General features: G+C 43.0%; 1 protein-coding gene across 3 annotated transcripts in view; it reads left to right on the plus strand.

Moving 5' to 3' along the window:
* Pcyt1a (phosphate cytidylyltransferase 1A, choline) overlaps positions 1 to 16,969 on the plus strand; it is a 37,233-nt gene extending 20,264 nt beyond the window's left edge. For all 3 annotated transcript variants that reach the window (XM_051191332.1, XM_051191334.1, XM_051191335.1), the window contains exons 3-9: positions 200 to 299; positions 4,594 to 4,710; positions 5,614 to 5,765; positions 8,244 to 8,322; positions 8,820 to 8,962; positions 12,109 to 12,297; positions 13,247 to 16,969. In XM_051191332.1, coding sequence (XP_051047289.1) covers positions 200 to 299; positions 4,594 to 4,710; positions 5,614 to 5,765; positions 8,244 to 8,322; positions 8,820 to 8,962; positions 12,109 to 12,297; positions 13,247 to 13,453 — 987 coding nt within the window. In that variant the 3' untranslated portion in view covers positions 13,454 to 16,969. The remainder of the gene's footprint in view (positions 1 to 199; positions 300 to 4,593; positions 4,711 to 5,613; positions 5,766 to 8,243; positions 8,323 to 8,819; positions 8,963 to 12,108; positions 12,298 to 13,246) is intronic.
* Positions 16,970 to 17,246: the final 277 nt, after the last annotated feature.

A 17,246-nucleotide genomic window follows, 5' to 3' on the forward strand; every position in this document is an offset into this window, starting at 1 on the left:
CATTTGTTCTTCATGCCATGGTTTACTGAACCTGAAGAAGGTTGCAACTGTCACTCTTCACTTTGGAATTCTTCCTTTACATTCTCAGTGTTAGAAAGGTTTAGTCACATCATTGACGTCCTTTAAAGCTCTTATTTTGAGTACTTCAGTGTATATCATTGAATTTGACTTACTACTGTTCTGTTACGTTCTTGTTCAGGGCTTACGGCAGCCAGCCCCTTTTTCTGATGAAATTGAAGTTGACTTTAGTAAGCCCTACGTCAGGGTAACTATGGAAGAAGCCTGCAGAGGAACTCCTTGTAAGTAACGGCTTAACTATTTTGTTTGCTATAGTCTTTAGCATGCTAGTCTGCCTTAATGTTCTGTTGCAGAGGATAACATCATCTTATAAAATTGTGCATTTTTCCTTACTATACATTTGTTTCCTGGCTTGTTGGCATACCTGTCATGAAACAGAAAACAAAACAAAACAACAACAACAAAAAAAATCAAACTGGGAATGTCACTTATTGGTAGGGTTTGATCCCCATTGTAGCAGAAAAGAAAAGATAGATGTTAACCCTGGCTGCAAAAAGTATTTAGAGATAGCTCATGTTGATCACAACTTTTCTGATTCATGAAGTGAATTTAATTAATTTGTTTATGGTTCAGATTTTCACTATGTAGCCTCTTAAATTTTTTAAATTACATATATCTATTTTGTGTGTATGTACATGGTGTGCATGCCACAGTATACATGTTAAGGTCGGGAGCAACTTTCAGTGGCTGGTCTCCTCCTTCTACCATGAGTCTCGGGAATTGAACTCAGATAAGCAGGCTTGGTGGCAAGTACCTTTATCTCCTGAGCCATCTCAGTAGCCTGGAGGTAAATTTCAAAATGCCAGCAGACAGTTCATGTTTCACATTCAGATGCAGGAACCTGTTGTAGTTAACAACTTTTTATTATATAATGACACATATTTAGAATTCATACTTTGCTCAGATCTGTTCACAATTATCCAGTTTGTTATTAGTATCCACATATCATCATGATACATTAAAAAGCTGAAAACATGTAGTAGTGTGCTAAGGGTATAGCAGAGAGGAAGTGCCTAGGCTTAGCATGCCTGAGACCCTGAGGTCAATGTTTAGTGATAACAGGACAAAAGAAAAAACAATGTGTGATAATATTTCTAGGTTTTGAATCTTCTAATAAATAAGCACTGATGATCTTAATTAATTAAAGACTTTAGACAAAGATACATGCTTTTTTGTTTTGTTTTGTTTATTTGAGATAGGGTTTCTCTGTATAGCTCTGGCTGTTCTGGAACTCATTCTGTGGCTGAGGCTGGCCTCAAACTCACAGATCCTCCTGTCTCCATCTCCTGAGTGCTGGGATTAAAGGCATATGCCACCACCACCTGAGTTATTTTGTTCTTTTTGTTTTGTTTTGTTTGCTTGTTTGTTTTTGTTGTTCTTTATAGGCATTAGTGCTAAGCAGTGGGAAGTTTTTTATGAGACTACTGCATCTTATTTTTTATTAATTTGTTTTTTATGTTTATGAGTATCTTGCCTGTATGTATGTATGTCCACCATGTATATGCCTGGTGACAGAGAAGGCCAGAAGAGGGCATCATATCCCTGAGACCTGGAGTTACAGGTGGTTGTAAGTTGCCACACAGGTGCTTGGAACCACCCTTTAGTTGTCGAGAGAGCAGCAAGTACTCAGCCCCTGAGGCACCTCACCTAGGGTTTGGGTGTAAGAAACTGTAGCAAGTTCTCCTGTAAAGTTGGCTAACTGGTTTGATCTTTTGTTTTTCTCTTTCATCTTCCTCTTGCCATCTCCTATGTTATATTAGATAAGAATATATTTTTGTCAATGTAGGACAAGGACTAAAACAAGAAAGGTTATTGTATCGGTTGGGGAATTCTAATCTAATAATCAACACAAAAGTATTTCTTCCCTGTTCCTCTCCCCAATGTTTTCCCTAGGAAACTTAAGGGAGTTTAACAGGGGGTCTGTGTAATTCAGAACAAAAGTCTTTAGTCAGAGGTAAAGATATGATAGGACAGATGAGCTCACCTTCAGGCATCTACTGGAAGATGGTGAAGCCAGCAATGTGTTTAACCCAGAGAAAGGAAATTTGGGAGAGGCAGGAGGTTCCATGATTGATGTTTGAGAGAGTGTCCGTGTAGACAGTTAATTGAAGCCTGGTTTAACTTACTGAGCCAGAGTAATGTAGCCACCTTCTTTATAACCCAGAGGGTGACATGAGGTTTCTCTTAGTAAACTGAGACGGTTGCCAATCAGGGTGTGGTTTATTTGCTTACTTCTCCCAAGAACTGTGCAACAGTGGCCCCTTATGGCCACTTGGTTAATATACCGGCCTGTGTTACCAAAGACTGGAGGTGGAGGTTGGTTGGGAAAAGGTTCCAGTGATACTTTACCATGCTGGCAAACAGCTTCCCTCAGTAACATTCTGCTTTCCACTCCCCAGACAGTGATTCCTCACCAGCCCCTTGCTTTGCCCTGCCTATATTGAAATATGTTCATAGCTCTCACAGTTTATCTAGCCTTTGCCTTTTAGGATCAAGTAAAGTCATATCATAGCCCTTTATTAGTTTCTTCATTAGTTCAAGAATTAAAAGGGAAAAAAAAGATTGTACATGTTTGTTTGTTTGTTTGTTTGTTTTTGAGCCCTGGCTGTCTGGAACTCACTCTGTAGACCAGGTTGGTCTTGAACTCATATCCTCTATCCTCCTGTTTCTGCCTCCCAAGTTCTGGGTGGCACCACTGCCCAGCTGATTCATATTTTATTTTACTTTTTACTATTTACTATAGATGAATAAATTTAGGCTTAAAGATGAAGGAAGCTAGTTGACAATAGCTAGTTGACTAACCCTTATAGTATAGGTCAATATTAATATATGTCCTATAATATTCAGTATATTACAGGACAAAGGTATAACTCAGTGATAAAGCAGGGTTTCTTAGACTGCTGGGATTTCTCATTTGGAGCACAGTGAACATTGTCAGTAGCCTTGGAATTGGTCTCATGCTTTGGGAGATAATTTCCTGGCTTTATATAGTGGCATATATATATATATATATATATATATATATATATATATACTTAGTGTATATATATATATATATACATATTAAGAATACTCAATAGACAGTTCTTTTTTATTCTAATTAATGGAAAAAATGAAAGCCATAATGAAAAATCCTAAAATGTTTATATTTTATTTTCAAGTACTTCATGTATCTGAGAAATGTCCCATCAGACAGCAGTGGCTTTGTCACTGTGTAGCTCTGGCTGTCCTAGAATTTGTGATGTAGACTAGGTTGATCTCGAACTCAGAGATCTGCTTGGCTCTGACTTCTAAGTGCTGGAATTAAATACATGCACCACCATTCCTGGCTAAGGTTGATTTTTTTGTTTGTTTGTTTGTTTGTTTCTCAAGACAGTGTTTCTTTGTATTGCTTTGGAGCCTGTCCTGGAACTCACTCTGTTACCAGGCTGGCGTCAAACTCACAGAGATCCACCTGACTCTGCCTCCTGAATGCTGGAACTAAAGGCTTGAGTCACCACTGCCCACCTTAAGGGTTGATTTTCAAAGTGAAGTGTTAGTTATTAATAACCAAGGCAAGCTGAAAATGAGAGTCCTAGCAGTCAGAATAGTTTATTATGTTCTATTTAAATACAGAACATAATAAACAGAGGAAGATGGTTCATATTACCTTCTTACAGTATTCTGTGGATGTCACCCCATCATTAAATAATGTAGGAAATAAATTTTCATTTATGACTTGAAATATCACAAATCTCAAGTGAGGGCTTGGGAGCTTAGTAGTTAAGAGTGTGCACTACTCTTGCAGAACAGCAGACTTCAGTTCCCAGCACCCATATTGGGCAGTTCACAGCCACCTATAAGTCCAGCTCCAGGGACCCAGATGTCTCTGGGATACTACTTACACATACATGTACCTACCCCCTCCATACACATAATTCAAAAGTGTTCTTTTTTTAAGGTGAGGATTTTATAGTTCAGAATATGTATTCATTGACTATATATTTAATATCACTTCTAAGGTAGTATTAAGGAAAAAGCACTCAGTCCATATAAAGAACATGGACTGCAGTCTAATTCAGATTGCAGAAACAGAAATTGCTGCCCTTACTAAGGAATACCTGTGTTGTTCAGGTACTCTTGTGTACTAGTTTGTTGAGACTATATAATAGTAAAATGGCTCATGTTTGCATTTATTTTATTTTAATTTTCATAGTTGTGGAGATTGCCCTTAGGGCCTTTTGCAGGACCTCTGCTGTTGGGTTGTATACCTATACCTCTTTTGACTGTGAGACAGGTTCTCACTGCATTGTCCAGACTGGCCTTGAAGTAATTCTGTAGTCCAGGCTGGCCTTGAACTTGGTAATCTTCCTGCTCCAGCTTCTAGAGTGGTTACAGGTCTGTGTCACCAGGCCCAACCCCAGAGACCATCAAGGAGAATGAAATGAGAGAGTCCCACAGTGAGGCGGTCGTGTGTGTCAGGTGTGAGGGGTTGAGTAAATGTCCTTTTTGACCAGTTCTTTCATTTGGATCCAGGTGAGCGGCCTGTGAGAGTTTATGCGGATGGAATATTTGACTTGTTTCACTCTGGTCATGCCCGGGCTCTGATGCAAGCAAAGAACCTTTTCCCTAATACATATCTCATTGTGGGAGGTAAGAATACATCGGGTGGCTTTAGGTGTTGCTCAGAAAAAGAGTGGTCTCCCTCCTGTTTGTGTGACTTGAGTGCAGTAACTAATTCAGGTTTAATTTATGAAAGGAAGGATGTGGTATAAGCTGTCCCAGATACAGTCTATAGGGGCAGCTTAGCCTGGAGAGAGCAGCAGCAGGCTCACTGAGAGGGCCTGGGCTATTTCGCAGTTTATAGCTGAGGTTATAGAGCAGCACTGGCCAGTTGGCTCCTTAAAAACATTTGTTCTGGACTTCACCTCATTAGCTTTGAGTCAACAGCAGTAGAAAAGTCTGCCAAGCAAATGTTATGGTCAAGTCCAATCTTAGGAAAATATAAGAAAACATTTATAAAATTTATTTTATCTGTATGGGTAGGTAGGTCTTTCTGTTGGTGACTGGTTGGTCTTCATGTGTGTTTCTATGCCACATGTGTGCCTGGTGACCAAGGAATTCAGAAGAGGGCTTTAGATCCCCTGGGACTAGAGTTACACACAGTTGTGAGCCACCATGTGAGTGCTGGGAATTAAACTTGGGTGGCCTTTAAGAGTAGCCAGTGCTCTTAGCTGCTGAGCCATCTTTCCAGCTCCAATAAAACATTTTTTAAAAACTTGACTGGTGTGGAAATATATAGCAGAAACTCAGTCAAAATCTGAGTTCCATGTTTTACCCTTTTCAGAAGTGTGAGCCTTGGTGTAGTGAATGTTCTCCTGAAGGTCTTAGATTGGGGAAAACATTGTTACCCAGGCTGAATGACATCCAGAAGATTCTTCTCCTCATTGGATGGGGTGGTGTAAGCATTGTTAAGGCCTAGAAAGTACAAGATGGGAAAGGTAGATGAGTGAGGGGGGTCAGGGGCCTTGACTGACACTTGCGCTTTGAACCCAGTCTGCAGCGATGAGCTCACGCACAACTTCAAGGGCTTCACTGTGATGAGCGAAAGCGAGCGCTATGACGCTGTGCAGCACTGCCGCTATGTGGACGAGGTGGTGAGGAATGCCCCCTGGACGCTGACGCCCGAGTTCCTGGCAGAGCACCGGGTAAGAAGGTGGTCTTGTCCCTGACTCCCACATCCCCTCAGTGCTTGACACAGAAGGCTACTTTTCCATTTGTCATCTGCTCCCCACAGCCAGCCTGTGGGAGTATTATTATTTCATTTATATATGGAGAGCAAGGCCCAGAGAGACAAAATAATGTGCTCCAGGTTACGTTGTTAGCTGGACTGAAATGAAATGTCTGGCTACATGGTTTTTTCTCCCGACACAATAGCTGTGTCCTCCCCTTACAGCATGCTAATCTCTTTAGAATATCCATAGTTCTAGCCACACACTGACAGACTTATCTATCTGGGTGAGTAAAATGGTTCAGCAGGCAGACACACTTGCTGCCCAGTGTGATGACCTGAATTTGAACTCTGGACCCACATGCTAGAAGGTGAGAACTGACCCCTGTGAATTGTCCTCTAGCCTACATGCACACATACAAAATAAATTTAATTTCTTAAATGTTAAAAAAAATGTTTATATTCCATAGCCAAGACACTATGGAGGTCCACAAGTTTGAGGACAGCATGAGCTATACAATAAAAACCTTGTGTCAAAACCAAGCAAAGGCTGGAGAGATGGCTCCACAGTTAAAAAAAAGCACTTGTGTTCTTTCAAAAGACCAGTTTTCCCAGCACACACATGAAGCAGCTTGCAGTGGCTTGTAACTCCAGCTGCAAGGGATCCAATGTCCTCTTCTGGGCTCCATAGAGCCCTGTACAACACACACACACACACACACACACACTCACACTCACACTCACACACAAATAAATAATAAAATCTCTTTAAAGGTGACTGGACCGATGACTGTGAGATTAAGAACACTTGCTGTACAGGATTTGGATTTGGTTCCCAGCATCCATATGGTGGCTCACAACTGTAACTCCAGTTCCAGAGGATCCAATACTTTCTGGCTTCCCTGGACACCAGGCATACACAAAATATAAAAACCTTTCAAAAAGAAAAACAAAAACTGAAGCTTTGTGTTTAGGAAATAGCACACATTCTCTTCTGTTGATTTCAGTTTACTTTCAGCTTTGGTTTGGGGCTAGAAATTGTGTGGGTTCAAAAATCAAGGGTGTTCTTGCTCTTGTTTAAGAAGTAATTATTATTTTAAAAGCCCCTGCCTTTGAGTTCTCCCTCATTGAAGCATGCTTCCTGCAAAGGTGGGCATGGAAGGGATGGATTGATTACTGCTGTTAGAGACCCTCCAGCTTGGGAAGCTAGTGTGCATATTGTTACTTCTCTGTGTGGGTGTGAGGATCATTGCAGGAGACAGGAAGGAGCAAAGATAGCCACCATGCTTCCTTCCAAAGTGGTACTTGAGTAGGCCTGAAGCCAGCAGAGGTTTATTGTAACTTTAGGATTAGGATAGACCATTTACTGCATTTTATTTACTTATTGTGTGTGTGTGATACGGGGCCATGGCACACGTGTAAAGGTTAGAGAATAACCTGTGGGAGCTGGTTCTCTCACAGGATGGAACTGGGGTTCAAAGCTTGGCAGCAGGTGCCTTTACCTGCTCAGACATCTCACCAGCCTAGGACAGACCTATGTGGTTCTCTACCTTTCCTCCATCAGCACTTAGCAATGGTACCAAGGGTGATGAGCAAAGTATTCTCTGCAGCACAGCCAGCCCAGATAGGTGTCAGAGGAGAACTTTGTGTCCTCTTTCTCCTTGTAAGCAGTAAATCCCCACCACTCAGCTTGCTTGCTGCTGGGCCTTTACTTTGCTGTCCTGGTAACTTGTTCATGGGTAATGGAGATGTTAGCTCAGCTCCTAAGGAGCTTGCTCCACACTTGTGCAGCTTCTGGAGGTTGGGTTTGCTAGGGTTAGTATTACATTAGCAAAGGCTTATGGGCCATCCAGAAAGAGTCAATAAATGAGGGTTTGTAACCTTCCTAGTCTTGTGTAGTGTATTTACAGCAATACAGTGATAAAGACTCATAGCTTTGGGTTTTGTGTTTCTTAGTAGAACAAATAATCTGTTCTGGTAAAAGGACTTCAGTTGCTATATCTAAATTCCCCATTTCTAGGGAACTAAGAGGAACAGCAGTTAATTAAGCAATAACGAGATCTTTCACTTTTTTAGAAGCCTTTTTGTGGCTCATTTCTGTAGAGCCCAGAGGACAGGGAGATTCCTTTCTTTCTAGGCTCTGTATACTAACTGGCTTACAAGAAACCTTTCCTGATTCACTGACCATGGCATGTTGATGATGTACAGAGGGACATAATACTTCTCTTAGACCAGGAGAGATAGCTGCAAGCTTTCTATGTAGAAGTCATAAGTAATTACGTTGGTGGTTTCTGAATAGATTGTAGAATGTATGGACCAGGCAAAAAGGTGCAGAGAAAATGGTGTTTTGAGGTGTGGCCCTGCCAGGTTCCCCTTTTCTGAGCCCAGGGATATTTACAGGGTCTTTCCAAATGGCAGTTAGCCTGGAGATGAGAGGGTTTTCTCTTGATTTCAGATTGATTTCGTAGCCCATGACGATATCCCCTATTCTTCAGCGGGGAGTGATGACGTGTATAAGCACATCAAAGAAGCAGGTGAGTGGGTTGATGTCCAGCTTCACTTTATGGGGTCCTGGGCAACTTCAGAGAGTCAGCTTTACAGTAGAGAATGTGAACTCTGAGAAATCCATATTCTGCTTCTGGTCAAATTGTGAACAACAGAGTCTAACACCTGTCATGTTTTGGTCCAAACATCTCATTTTAATCTCTTAAACTTAGGACAAGTCCCATACTTTTCTTACCATTAGGACAATGTGTGCCTCCTTTCTTCTAGGCCTTGCCTCAGTCCTTCTGTGTGCTGGATCTCTAGAGTCTGCTTTTTTTTTTTTTTTTTTTTTCCTGTTCTGGAACTCAGTGTAGATCAAGCTGGCCTTGAGCTCACAGAGATCTACCTGCCTTCCAAGTGCTGGGACTAAAGGGAAGTCTTTTTTTTTTTTTTTGAGAAAAAAAGAAGTATTTTGCCCCCAGATTCTGTCTAGTCCTCATCTGATGTGCCAGGACATCACAGTGTTTGTCTGTTTGTTTCAACTTAGGCATGTTTGCTCCTACACAGAGGACAGAAGGTATCTCCACATCAGATATCATCACCCGCATTGTCCGTGACTATGATGTATATGCAAGACGGAACCTACAGAGGGGCTACACTGCAAAGGAGCTCAATGTCAGCTTTATCAATGTGAGTTGCAACATCATCTCCAAGTTCCCATCCTCTGTAGGACACATCTTACTTTCTACACCATCTGGGCCAAGCATACTTTTCAGTCTGCTGTGGTTATCATTCCTCAAAGCTAATGCATACCTCTTTGCAGGAAGTACCACACTGAGCACCTCATAGAGAGCACAGAGGCAGGTTCTGCCCTCATGGTCTAATATCTCAGTGTACTGATACAAGGACAGGCTAACACAGCCAGACGTGGTGATGCAGGAGGCAGAGACAGGAGAGCTCTGTGTACCCCAGGCCAGCTAGGCTGCACAGTGAGGTCTGTCTTTAAAAAGAAACAAAAAACATGTGTGTATGTGTGTATGTGCACACACACACACACATACACAATATTCAGCAAATAGGAATGTATAATTGAGCTTGTCCATAGTCCCAAATACAGATATATCTGTTCTAGTGAAAGGACTAGAGGCAAGATCAGAATTTTGAGGCCAGTCTTAGTGACATGACACTCTGTCTCAAAAAAACAACAGAAGTATAAATTATATAGTACACTTTATCAGAAAGATAAAGAAAGGCTCTTAACTGGTGGTTAGTTTTGTTTTTTTATTGCATGTTTTTTTGAAAATGTGATGAAAACTATGATCTTTCCCCATGTGGCTTACTAATGATACACAACATTTTATGTATACTTTCCCTGCATGGGCTATTTACAAGTATTGTTTTAAAAATCATACAAGTACTTTTGCATAATATGTGCTTTTAGAAATTCTATAAATTTTATGTATAAAGTTTCAGTAAAGTTGATATAAAAAGAAAAAAATCTGTTAACTATATTGTATGCAGTAATCATATAGCCCAAATCTTTCACTTGTTCCCAGCTTTGTGAAAGAATAAGGTAAACCAGGGTAGGGCTTAGTGGTGCATCCCGATTTCCCAGGGTTTGGGAGGCAAAGGCAGGAGGACCACTTCAAGTTCAAGGTCAGCTATATAGTGTTTCAGGTCACAAGGGAAAAAAGTAGGTGAGCCAAGGGTGGTGCTGCATGCCTATATCCCCAGCAGGAGGTTGAGACTGCAGGATTGCAAATGTGAGGCTTATCTAAGATTCATAGCAAGACTGTCTCATAAAACAAAAGCAGGTGCCAGAGAGGTGGCTCACCCATTAAGTCCTCTTCCTGAGGACCTGGGTCTTTTCCCAGCCTCTATTTTGCAGCTCACAATCATCTGTAACTCTGGTTCCAAGGCATCCAGTGACCTGTCTGGACTCCTAGGACACTACATGTATGTGGGGCACCAACAACATGGAGACAACACAACAATAAAAACCCACCTATATACATAAAAAATGAAAGGAGAAAAAATAAAAATAAATGATTCCTCTTCCTTTTCTTCCTCTCCCTCCCTTCACCCTGTGCAGCCAAGTGCATGCTGTGTTACTGAGCTGAACTGTGGCCTTTTCCTTCCTTCTTATGATAATGGAGTTAGGAGACTACCTTTTTTTGAAAAAAATAACTTCATGTATGTCTGTGTGAGTGTGTCAGATCCCCTGGAACTGGAGTGACAGTTGTGATCTGCCATGTGAATGCTGGGAATTGAAGCCGGGTCCTCTGAGAAGGTGCCCTTAACTGCGGAGCCACCTTTCCAGCCCCACATTGTTTTGTTTTCAACAAAAGGTCTCAAGTTAAGCCAGGCTGACCTGGAACTTGTGTTTCTCCTGCCTTGGGCTCCTGAGTACTGGGGTTACCGCAAGTGCCATGCTCAGATGATACGATACTTTACATTTAACCAAATATCACTCCTTCTCCATAGAGCATTTATACCATTTTACACTAATGTTTAGGAACGTTGATAGGACCAAATTTCTTGTCATTTTGCAGATGAGCAAGCAGATCTTCAATTTCTAAGAAATAAAACATGGGCTGAGATGTCTTGGTTGTTATAGTGCTTGCTATACAAGCATAGTGACCTGAGTTCTGATCCCCAGCACCCATGTAAAAAGCTAGGTGTGGCAGCACATTATTTCAGATAACTGGGGCCTAGGACAGCAGCTGGACAGCCTAGTAGAATTGGTGAGTTCCAGGTTCAGTGAGAGCCTGACTCAAGGAAATAGAGTGTGGTTAAAGGCACCTGATGTTCTCCTCTGACCTACACACGTGCACATGCATGTGAACGCACACACATGCATAGACATGCACACACACAAATAAAAGAGGAAATTATGGAATGAGCTGATGATGGGGGGCACCTAGTACAGTGTATCAATTAAGGCTCTAGTATTTCCACGTTGCCTCTGGCATAATTGGCTGTTTCTTAGTAGTGTTATGTAATGATCTTGTGCTTGTACATTCCCATCTCAAAGAGTCATGTTGGGTATATAATATTTTGTTATATTAGATTTATCTTGAGAACCTTGACTTAATTTGGTTATATGCTGGTCTGTTCCAGCCTCACTGTTGTAGTTAGTTTAGTCCAGAGCTCTTATGATATTAAAATTATACTTTCAGCCAGGTGTGGTGCACAGCTTTAATTCCAGTACTCAGGAGACAGGCAGGTGGATCTCTGTGAGTTTCAAGACTAGCCTCATCTACAAAGTGAATTCCAGGACAGTCAGTGCTACACAGAGGAAACCCTGTCTCAAAAAACAAAACAAAACAAACAAACAAACAAAAATGATACTTTCATATATGATGACTGTTCAGAGATAATCTGTCCTAATATTATTATTATTATTTTCTGAGACAGGGTTTCTCTGTGTAGATTTGTAGACCAGGCTGGCCGAGAACTCACAGAGATTCACTTACCTTTGCCTCCCAAATGCTGGAATTAAAGGGGTGAGGCGCCACCACCTGGCAATCTTTCCTATTATTATGTTAAATAAATACAGGGCAGATTAAGCAAAGCAGAATTTCTAAAATGGAAAATTTAATGAACTATTTTTATTGTTATGTGTATGTCTCTGGGTAAGTACGTGTGAGTGTGGATGCTGGCAGGTCAGGGTGTCAGAGCTCTCAGGGGCTGAACATAGAGGCAGGTGTGAGCCGTCTTAAGTGGGTGCGGGAATCAAATTCAGGTCCTCTGGAAGAGCAGGAAGCACTCTTAGTAACCTGAGCCATCCCTTCCAGCTTGGGCATTATGTCTTAAAGCCATTTGTTTTGCCCTAGGAGAAGAAATACCACTTGCAAGAACGGGTTGACAAAGTAAAGAAGAAAGTGAAAGATGTGGAAGAAAAATCAAAAGAATTTGTGCAGAAGGTGGAAGAAAAGAGCATTGACCTCATCCAGAAGTGGGAAGAGAAGTCCCGAGAATTCATTGGAAGTTTCCTGGAAATGTTCGGTCCGGAAGGAGCACTGGTGAGGGCCTGCCTTCCCGACCCTGGGGGCATGTGGGTGGGGCGCTGCTCTCATGCTAGCAAGCACTGGCACTGGGCTCCACCCTCAGCCTTATCTATTTATTCATCTGTTTATTATTTTTGAGACAAGAACTCACCATGGGGTTGGCTTGAAACTTGCAGTGTAAACCAGGCTAGCCTAGGACTCAGAGTGATCTGCCTATCTGTCTCCCAACGGCTAGGATTAAAGGTGTATGCCACCACACCAAGCTTATTTATTATTTTTAGGAGTGTCTTCTTAAGGTGCCTAAACTGGCCTTGAGCTCTCTATGTGACCCAAAGCAGGTCTTGAACTTGTGATACTAATGCTTCAGCCTCTAGTCATTGTACAGTGAATTCAAGAGACTTGCAATGCTGTGGAAAGGAATATAGACTCTTAGCAGAAAGGAACATCAAAATGAAGAAGTTATCTAGTCACACATTTTCCTAGTGATTTTGCCAGCTGTCTATCAGCTTTGACACGTGGAGTTAAGATAAGTAGGTAGAAGCCATTACTTCTATGTTTTGGGTTTACAGGGAAGAGAAGGGGAAAAGAGCGCAGATGGAAAGTCGCCTCTCCATGAGGAGCTGCTGTGGGTCCCCAGTGAGAATAACTGCTCTCAAACCAAATAGAGTTCCATTAGTGTTTGCGCTCATGTGCACTGCAGACTAAGCCACCTCGAAGAATGTCTCTGACGGGAGTCGAGGAAAGAATGACTGACAAGCCGGTGTGGAGAGGAAACTGCTAGCGTTACAGCTGAGCCCTCCTGTCTTCTTCAGTCATATTTGACATAGCAAGGGCTGGGCGCGCCCCTCGAATGTGAGGCCATAGCCTTGACCCTCAGCAATAGAGAAATTAATTATAGGGGAGAGTCAAAAACCCTGTGGTCCAAAGGTATCTTCTAACTTTCCCTTTTGGTCTGCCTCCCTAGAAACATATGCTGAAAGAGGGAAAAGGTCGGATGCTGCAGGCCATCAGTCCCAGGCAGAGTCCCAGCAGCAGCCCTACTCATGAACGCTCCCCCTCCCCCTCCTTTCGATGGCCCTTCTCTGGCAAGACTTCCCCATCTTCCTCCCCAGCAAGTCTCTCTAGGCGCAAGGCTGTGACCTGTGACATCAGCGAGGATGAAGAGGACTAACCTTTCGTCCCTGTTCCCTCTCCCTCCCCCTTGCCCGTCACCTCCAGAAGCTCTCTGTCGAATTCCATTTTGTGATCCCAACACTAAACCTAAGGACATCTACAAAGAAAAGACAATGGGGCAAGAGGACCTGGGAGTGGGGGAAACAAAACAGCCTGTGCCCTGAGACCTCCATCGGCTGAGCACACCTGCTCAGAAGCCTGCTCTGCATCCATCTTCCTCCCCAGAACTTTGCTTCACTGTTTATGCTCATGTAATCTTGACAGGGAAATTGTCATTTTTATTAATTTTTTAAAAATTAGTCTTTCAAATATAGTAAGTAGAACTAATTTTTTGCCCTGAGGAGTGGGCAGAAGAAGGAAGCGTGTACTACCCAGAGGCCTTTCTTCCTGACACACTAGTGCTTGCCTTCTGTTCTGAAGCAAGGTGGCTTGCCAGATCCTTCAAAGAGCCATGCTGGTGGGTCATTTAGCAAGATTGTTGCAATTCTAACTTCCCTAAAATATCTGAAACCTGAATTAGCTCCTAATTCTGAGTGCCCTGCCAGCCCATGTGTCACTGTGGCTGTGGGAAGGAAGAGTTCTAAGCCTCGCTTTTCTTACTCCCTGAGGAGTTTCTTGTTGGACCCAGTGGGGTCCATGCAGACTCTGATGGGGTTGCAATCAAACCACAGAGCGTCGGTTGTGGTCTTTCTGCTGTTTTCATTTTCTCAGAAAATTCTGTTGCCCTTTATTTGGGAATTCTTGTCATTCTCTTTCCTGCAACCTACCTGTGACGGAAGGGACACTGAGGGCTGCTGGGATTGCAGAGGACAGTGCGATGAACTCAGTCTAGTGCCAGGGCAGCTGTGGTTACGTTTCTGTTGGGAATACATCCCTCACCCTGCAGCTGACATTTCAGCACCATGCCTGGCTTTATACAAAGGATGCTTTGTAAATGTTCCCAGCTTGAATTTTGGCTCCTTAACCCATGTTGCTTATTGCCATACTTAACACTTAGATTTTCAAAGGGCACACAGGCAGAGCATCAGAAAACACTTTCATCTCTAAAACACTTATTGACCTCTGCTCCTCTTGAGAATGCTCTTTGAGCCGATCAGTGTCCCATGGAGACTCTTTATCCTCCTAAGAACTGCACCTGGCAGGGACTTCCTCCACTGCCCTTCCAGAAGTCACAGGCATGCGCTAAACTACTGGCACACAGAGGTCCGTGCCCCCTGGCCACCCATGCTGGTGGTTACGCTTCTACTGCACCTGTTAGTTCCCAGAGGAAACAGAACTTGAATTTCACATCAAAGAATGCCGATTCTCAATACGTGCTACTGAGTATGAGCTGATGTATTTAGGCCCCTTGCATCTCATTTCAGCTACATGGCCCAGCAAGCTCATCACCGTCAGTTAGCCTGTAGCTGGATTTAGGGCAAAATTGTTTGTTCCAGGACCTGCTTGTCACTCATAAGTACCCCTTGTGGGGGTGGAGCTTTAGTGTTTTCAGCAAAGAAAACCACATATTCTTTTTCCTTGTACCTCTGCTGGGACTGTGAGCATTTATATCATAGTCCTCCCTAGGCACTTTCTGGTGGAAGCTGTGCTACTGCCTAAGGGTCCGAGGCTAGCACCACACAATGCCTGCATGGCAGGACTACCTAGGCTCCTATATTATCTTCCAGGCAGGTAGAGCAGAGGAGAGGATCAGAGAGGCACACTTGGTGCCCCGATCGATGGCCTGTGGAAACTCTGTTCCTAACTACTCCTCATGAAGTGCTGATTTCACTGTCAGATGTGATCCATAATGGCCTTGGCCTGGAATCCTTTTTCAAAGCTGTTGAGTAGTGTTTTCTCATGTTTATAGCACTGCATAGCTCGTTTTAACTTTTCTACTTTGGTCTTCTCTTTGGGGATCCGTTTCTGTCTGCCTTATTCTCCCAGGTACACACGGGTGATGACGTCACTGCTGCCATTCACCTGCTCGTTCTCTCAGTGGATGTATGTCACTGTGGAGATGGAAAGAGTCTCAAACACCAGGGCCTGGAGGCTGACAAGATGTGCACCTTAGCTAGACTAGCCTATGCTCATATCTTGGAACACTCATATTCTCAGTTAACAGGCATAAGCAAAAATGTCGAGGGTGTGGCAACATGTTAGGTACTCGAGGGTCAGTGTGCTCCTAGGTGCTAGAAAAAGGTGCTGTTGGGATGCTGCACTGTCGGCCACTTGTATCCAGTTAAATGTGGTTAAGCATCTGGATGTTGTGTCTGACTAATCCGAATCTCTTCCTGTGCAGCCTCAGCTGTGGAGCTTTTCCCCGAGGCATTATAAGAAAGCAGGCAGCATGGAAGGGTCCGGGTGAGGATGCGAGAACCTTAAGTTGTTTGGCCTCACAGCCTCTATGCCATAGGAAGTGGCCGCCGACAGGAGTCTTCTAGCTGGTGCTGAGAAGAGGCCAGTATAGCAGCCGACCTGGGCATGGGCTGGACAGGAATGTTGCTCTTTTCTGTGCTAGGCTGGAGACTGGAGAGGACTGGTTGCCACATAGACAAAGTAGAAATGGATCGCTAGTGCCCACAGCTGCTGTCTCTGAGAGTTAAGCCAAAGACCCTTTGCAGACTTGAGGGAGAGGCTGGGAGTGTGCGAAGGCTGGAAATGCCCAAGAAGAGAGCTGGAGAGACCGTTTCTGGCAGCACCGTAGATACTCCCATGGCCACACATCTGGCCAGCCACGGTGGCTCTTCCAGTGCTTTGTCACTGTCCCCAGCCCACGTTCACTCCCATTAACTCACATACTGGAGCCTGTTGTCTTTGAGATCTGTTCCTTACCAACTTTTCAATGCCTTCTCAGATCAGTTCTGTTCCCTACTTTGGTTTCTTTCCTAAAGCCATAGCTTCTAGATCTCTGTCAGCATACATGTGCCGAAATTGAACCCACACAGGTTCAAAGGAAGCTTCCTTAATGATGTTTTAAAAACTAATGGTATTTTTTTTAAGCTTACCAATGTAAGTATTTTTAAAGGTTGTATTTTTCAAAGTCATTAACAATGATTGTTTTCTCTCACAGAACAGATTATCATGGGATAAAGAATGGTCCCTAGCTTCTATTTTTCAGAAAAAAAATAAGTACAACATGTTCTTGGACATTAAATATTAAATAATATTAAAGGTTAATTCTCCTAAAAGAAAAATAAGAAATATAGTCTGTCTGCCAGAATTTTTTGTCCGTACGAGATCGGGGTAGAGACCAGAAATGGCAGGATTACACTTGGATGGCCCAGATTGGGTTCTCCTGGGTTTGAAGTGAGCACCCTCCACCACCTTGGAGGGGCTAACTGTGTTTTGCATCAAGGCTCCTGAACAGAAAATGCTGTTGGAAAGAGTCACTTGTGGCGTGAACACCTGCCCGTCACCACTGCCGTTCGATAGGGAGTTTGCCTCAGAGCTCAGTGTGCCACTTTCCTGTATAATAATTTATTCAGGGTTATTTTGGCTTTTTTCATTTAGCCAAATAAAGGCATTGTGGTTTTGCCTGGTGTTTCTATTTCCTGTAGGTTTGACCAGGCTTACGTGTGTTAACGTCTTAAGTACTGGGGGCTTTTATTTATTTGTATTCTCAGGTCCTTTGAATTTACGTCCTGATATCTCTCCTCAAGGTCAAGCTTCATGACAGTATTAATGAGCAGTTCCACTTGCAGCTTCTTACAAAAAAACTCAAAAAGCTGGTACAAGGGGATCTCAGACCTCCTATGGCCAACTGTTACACCCAAGGAAAGAATGACTTGTACTGCATGCAGAGCCTGGTT

This window comes from Phodopus roborovskii, unplaced genomic scaffold (assembly GCF_943737965.1).
Source record: "Phodopus roborovskii unplaced genomic scaffold, PHOROB, whole genome shotgun sequence".
Taxonomy (NCBI): Eukaryota; Metazoa; Chordata; class Mammalia; order Rodentia; family Cricetidae; genus Phodopus; species Phodopus roborovskii.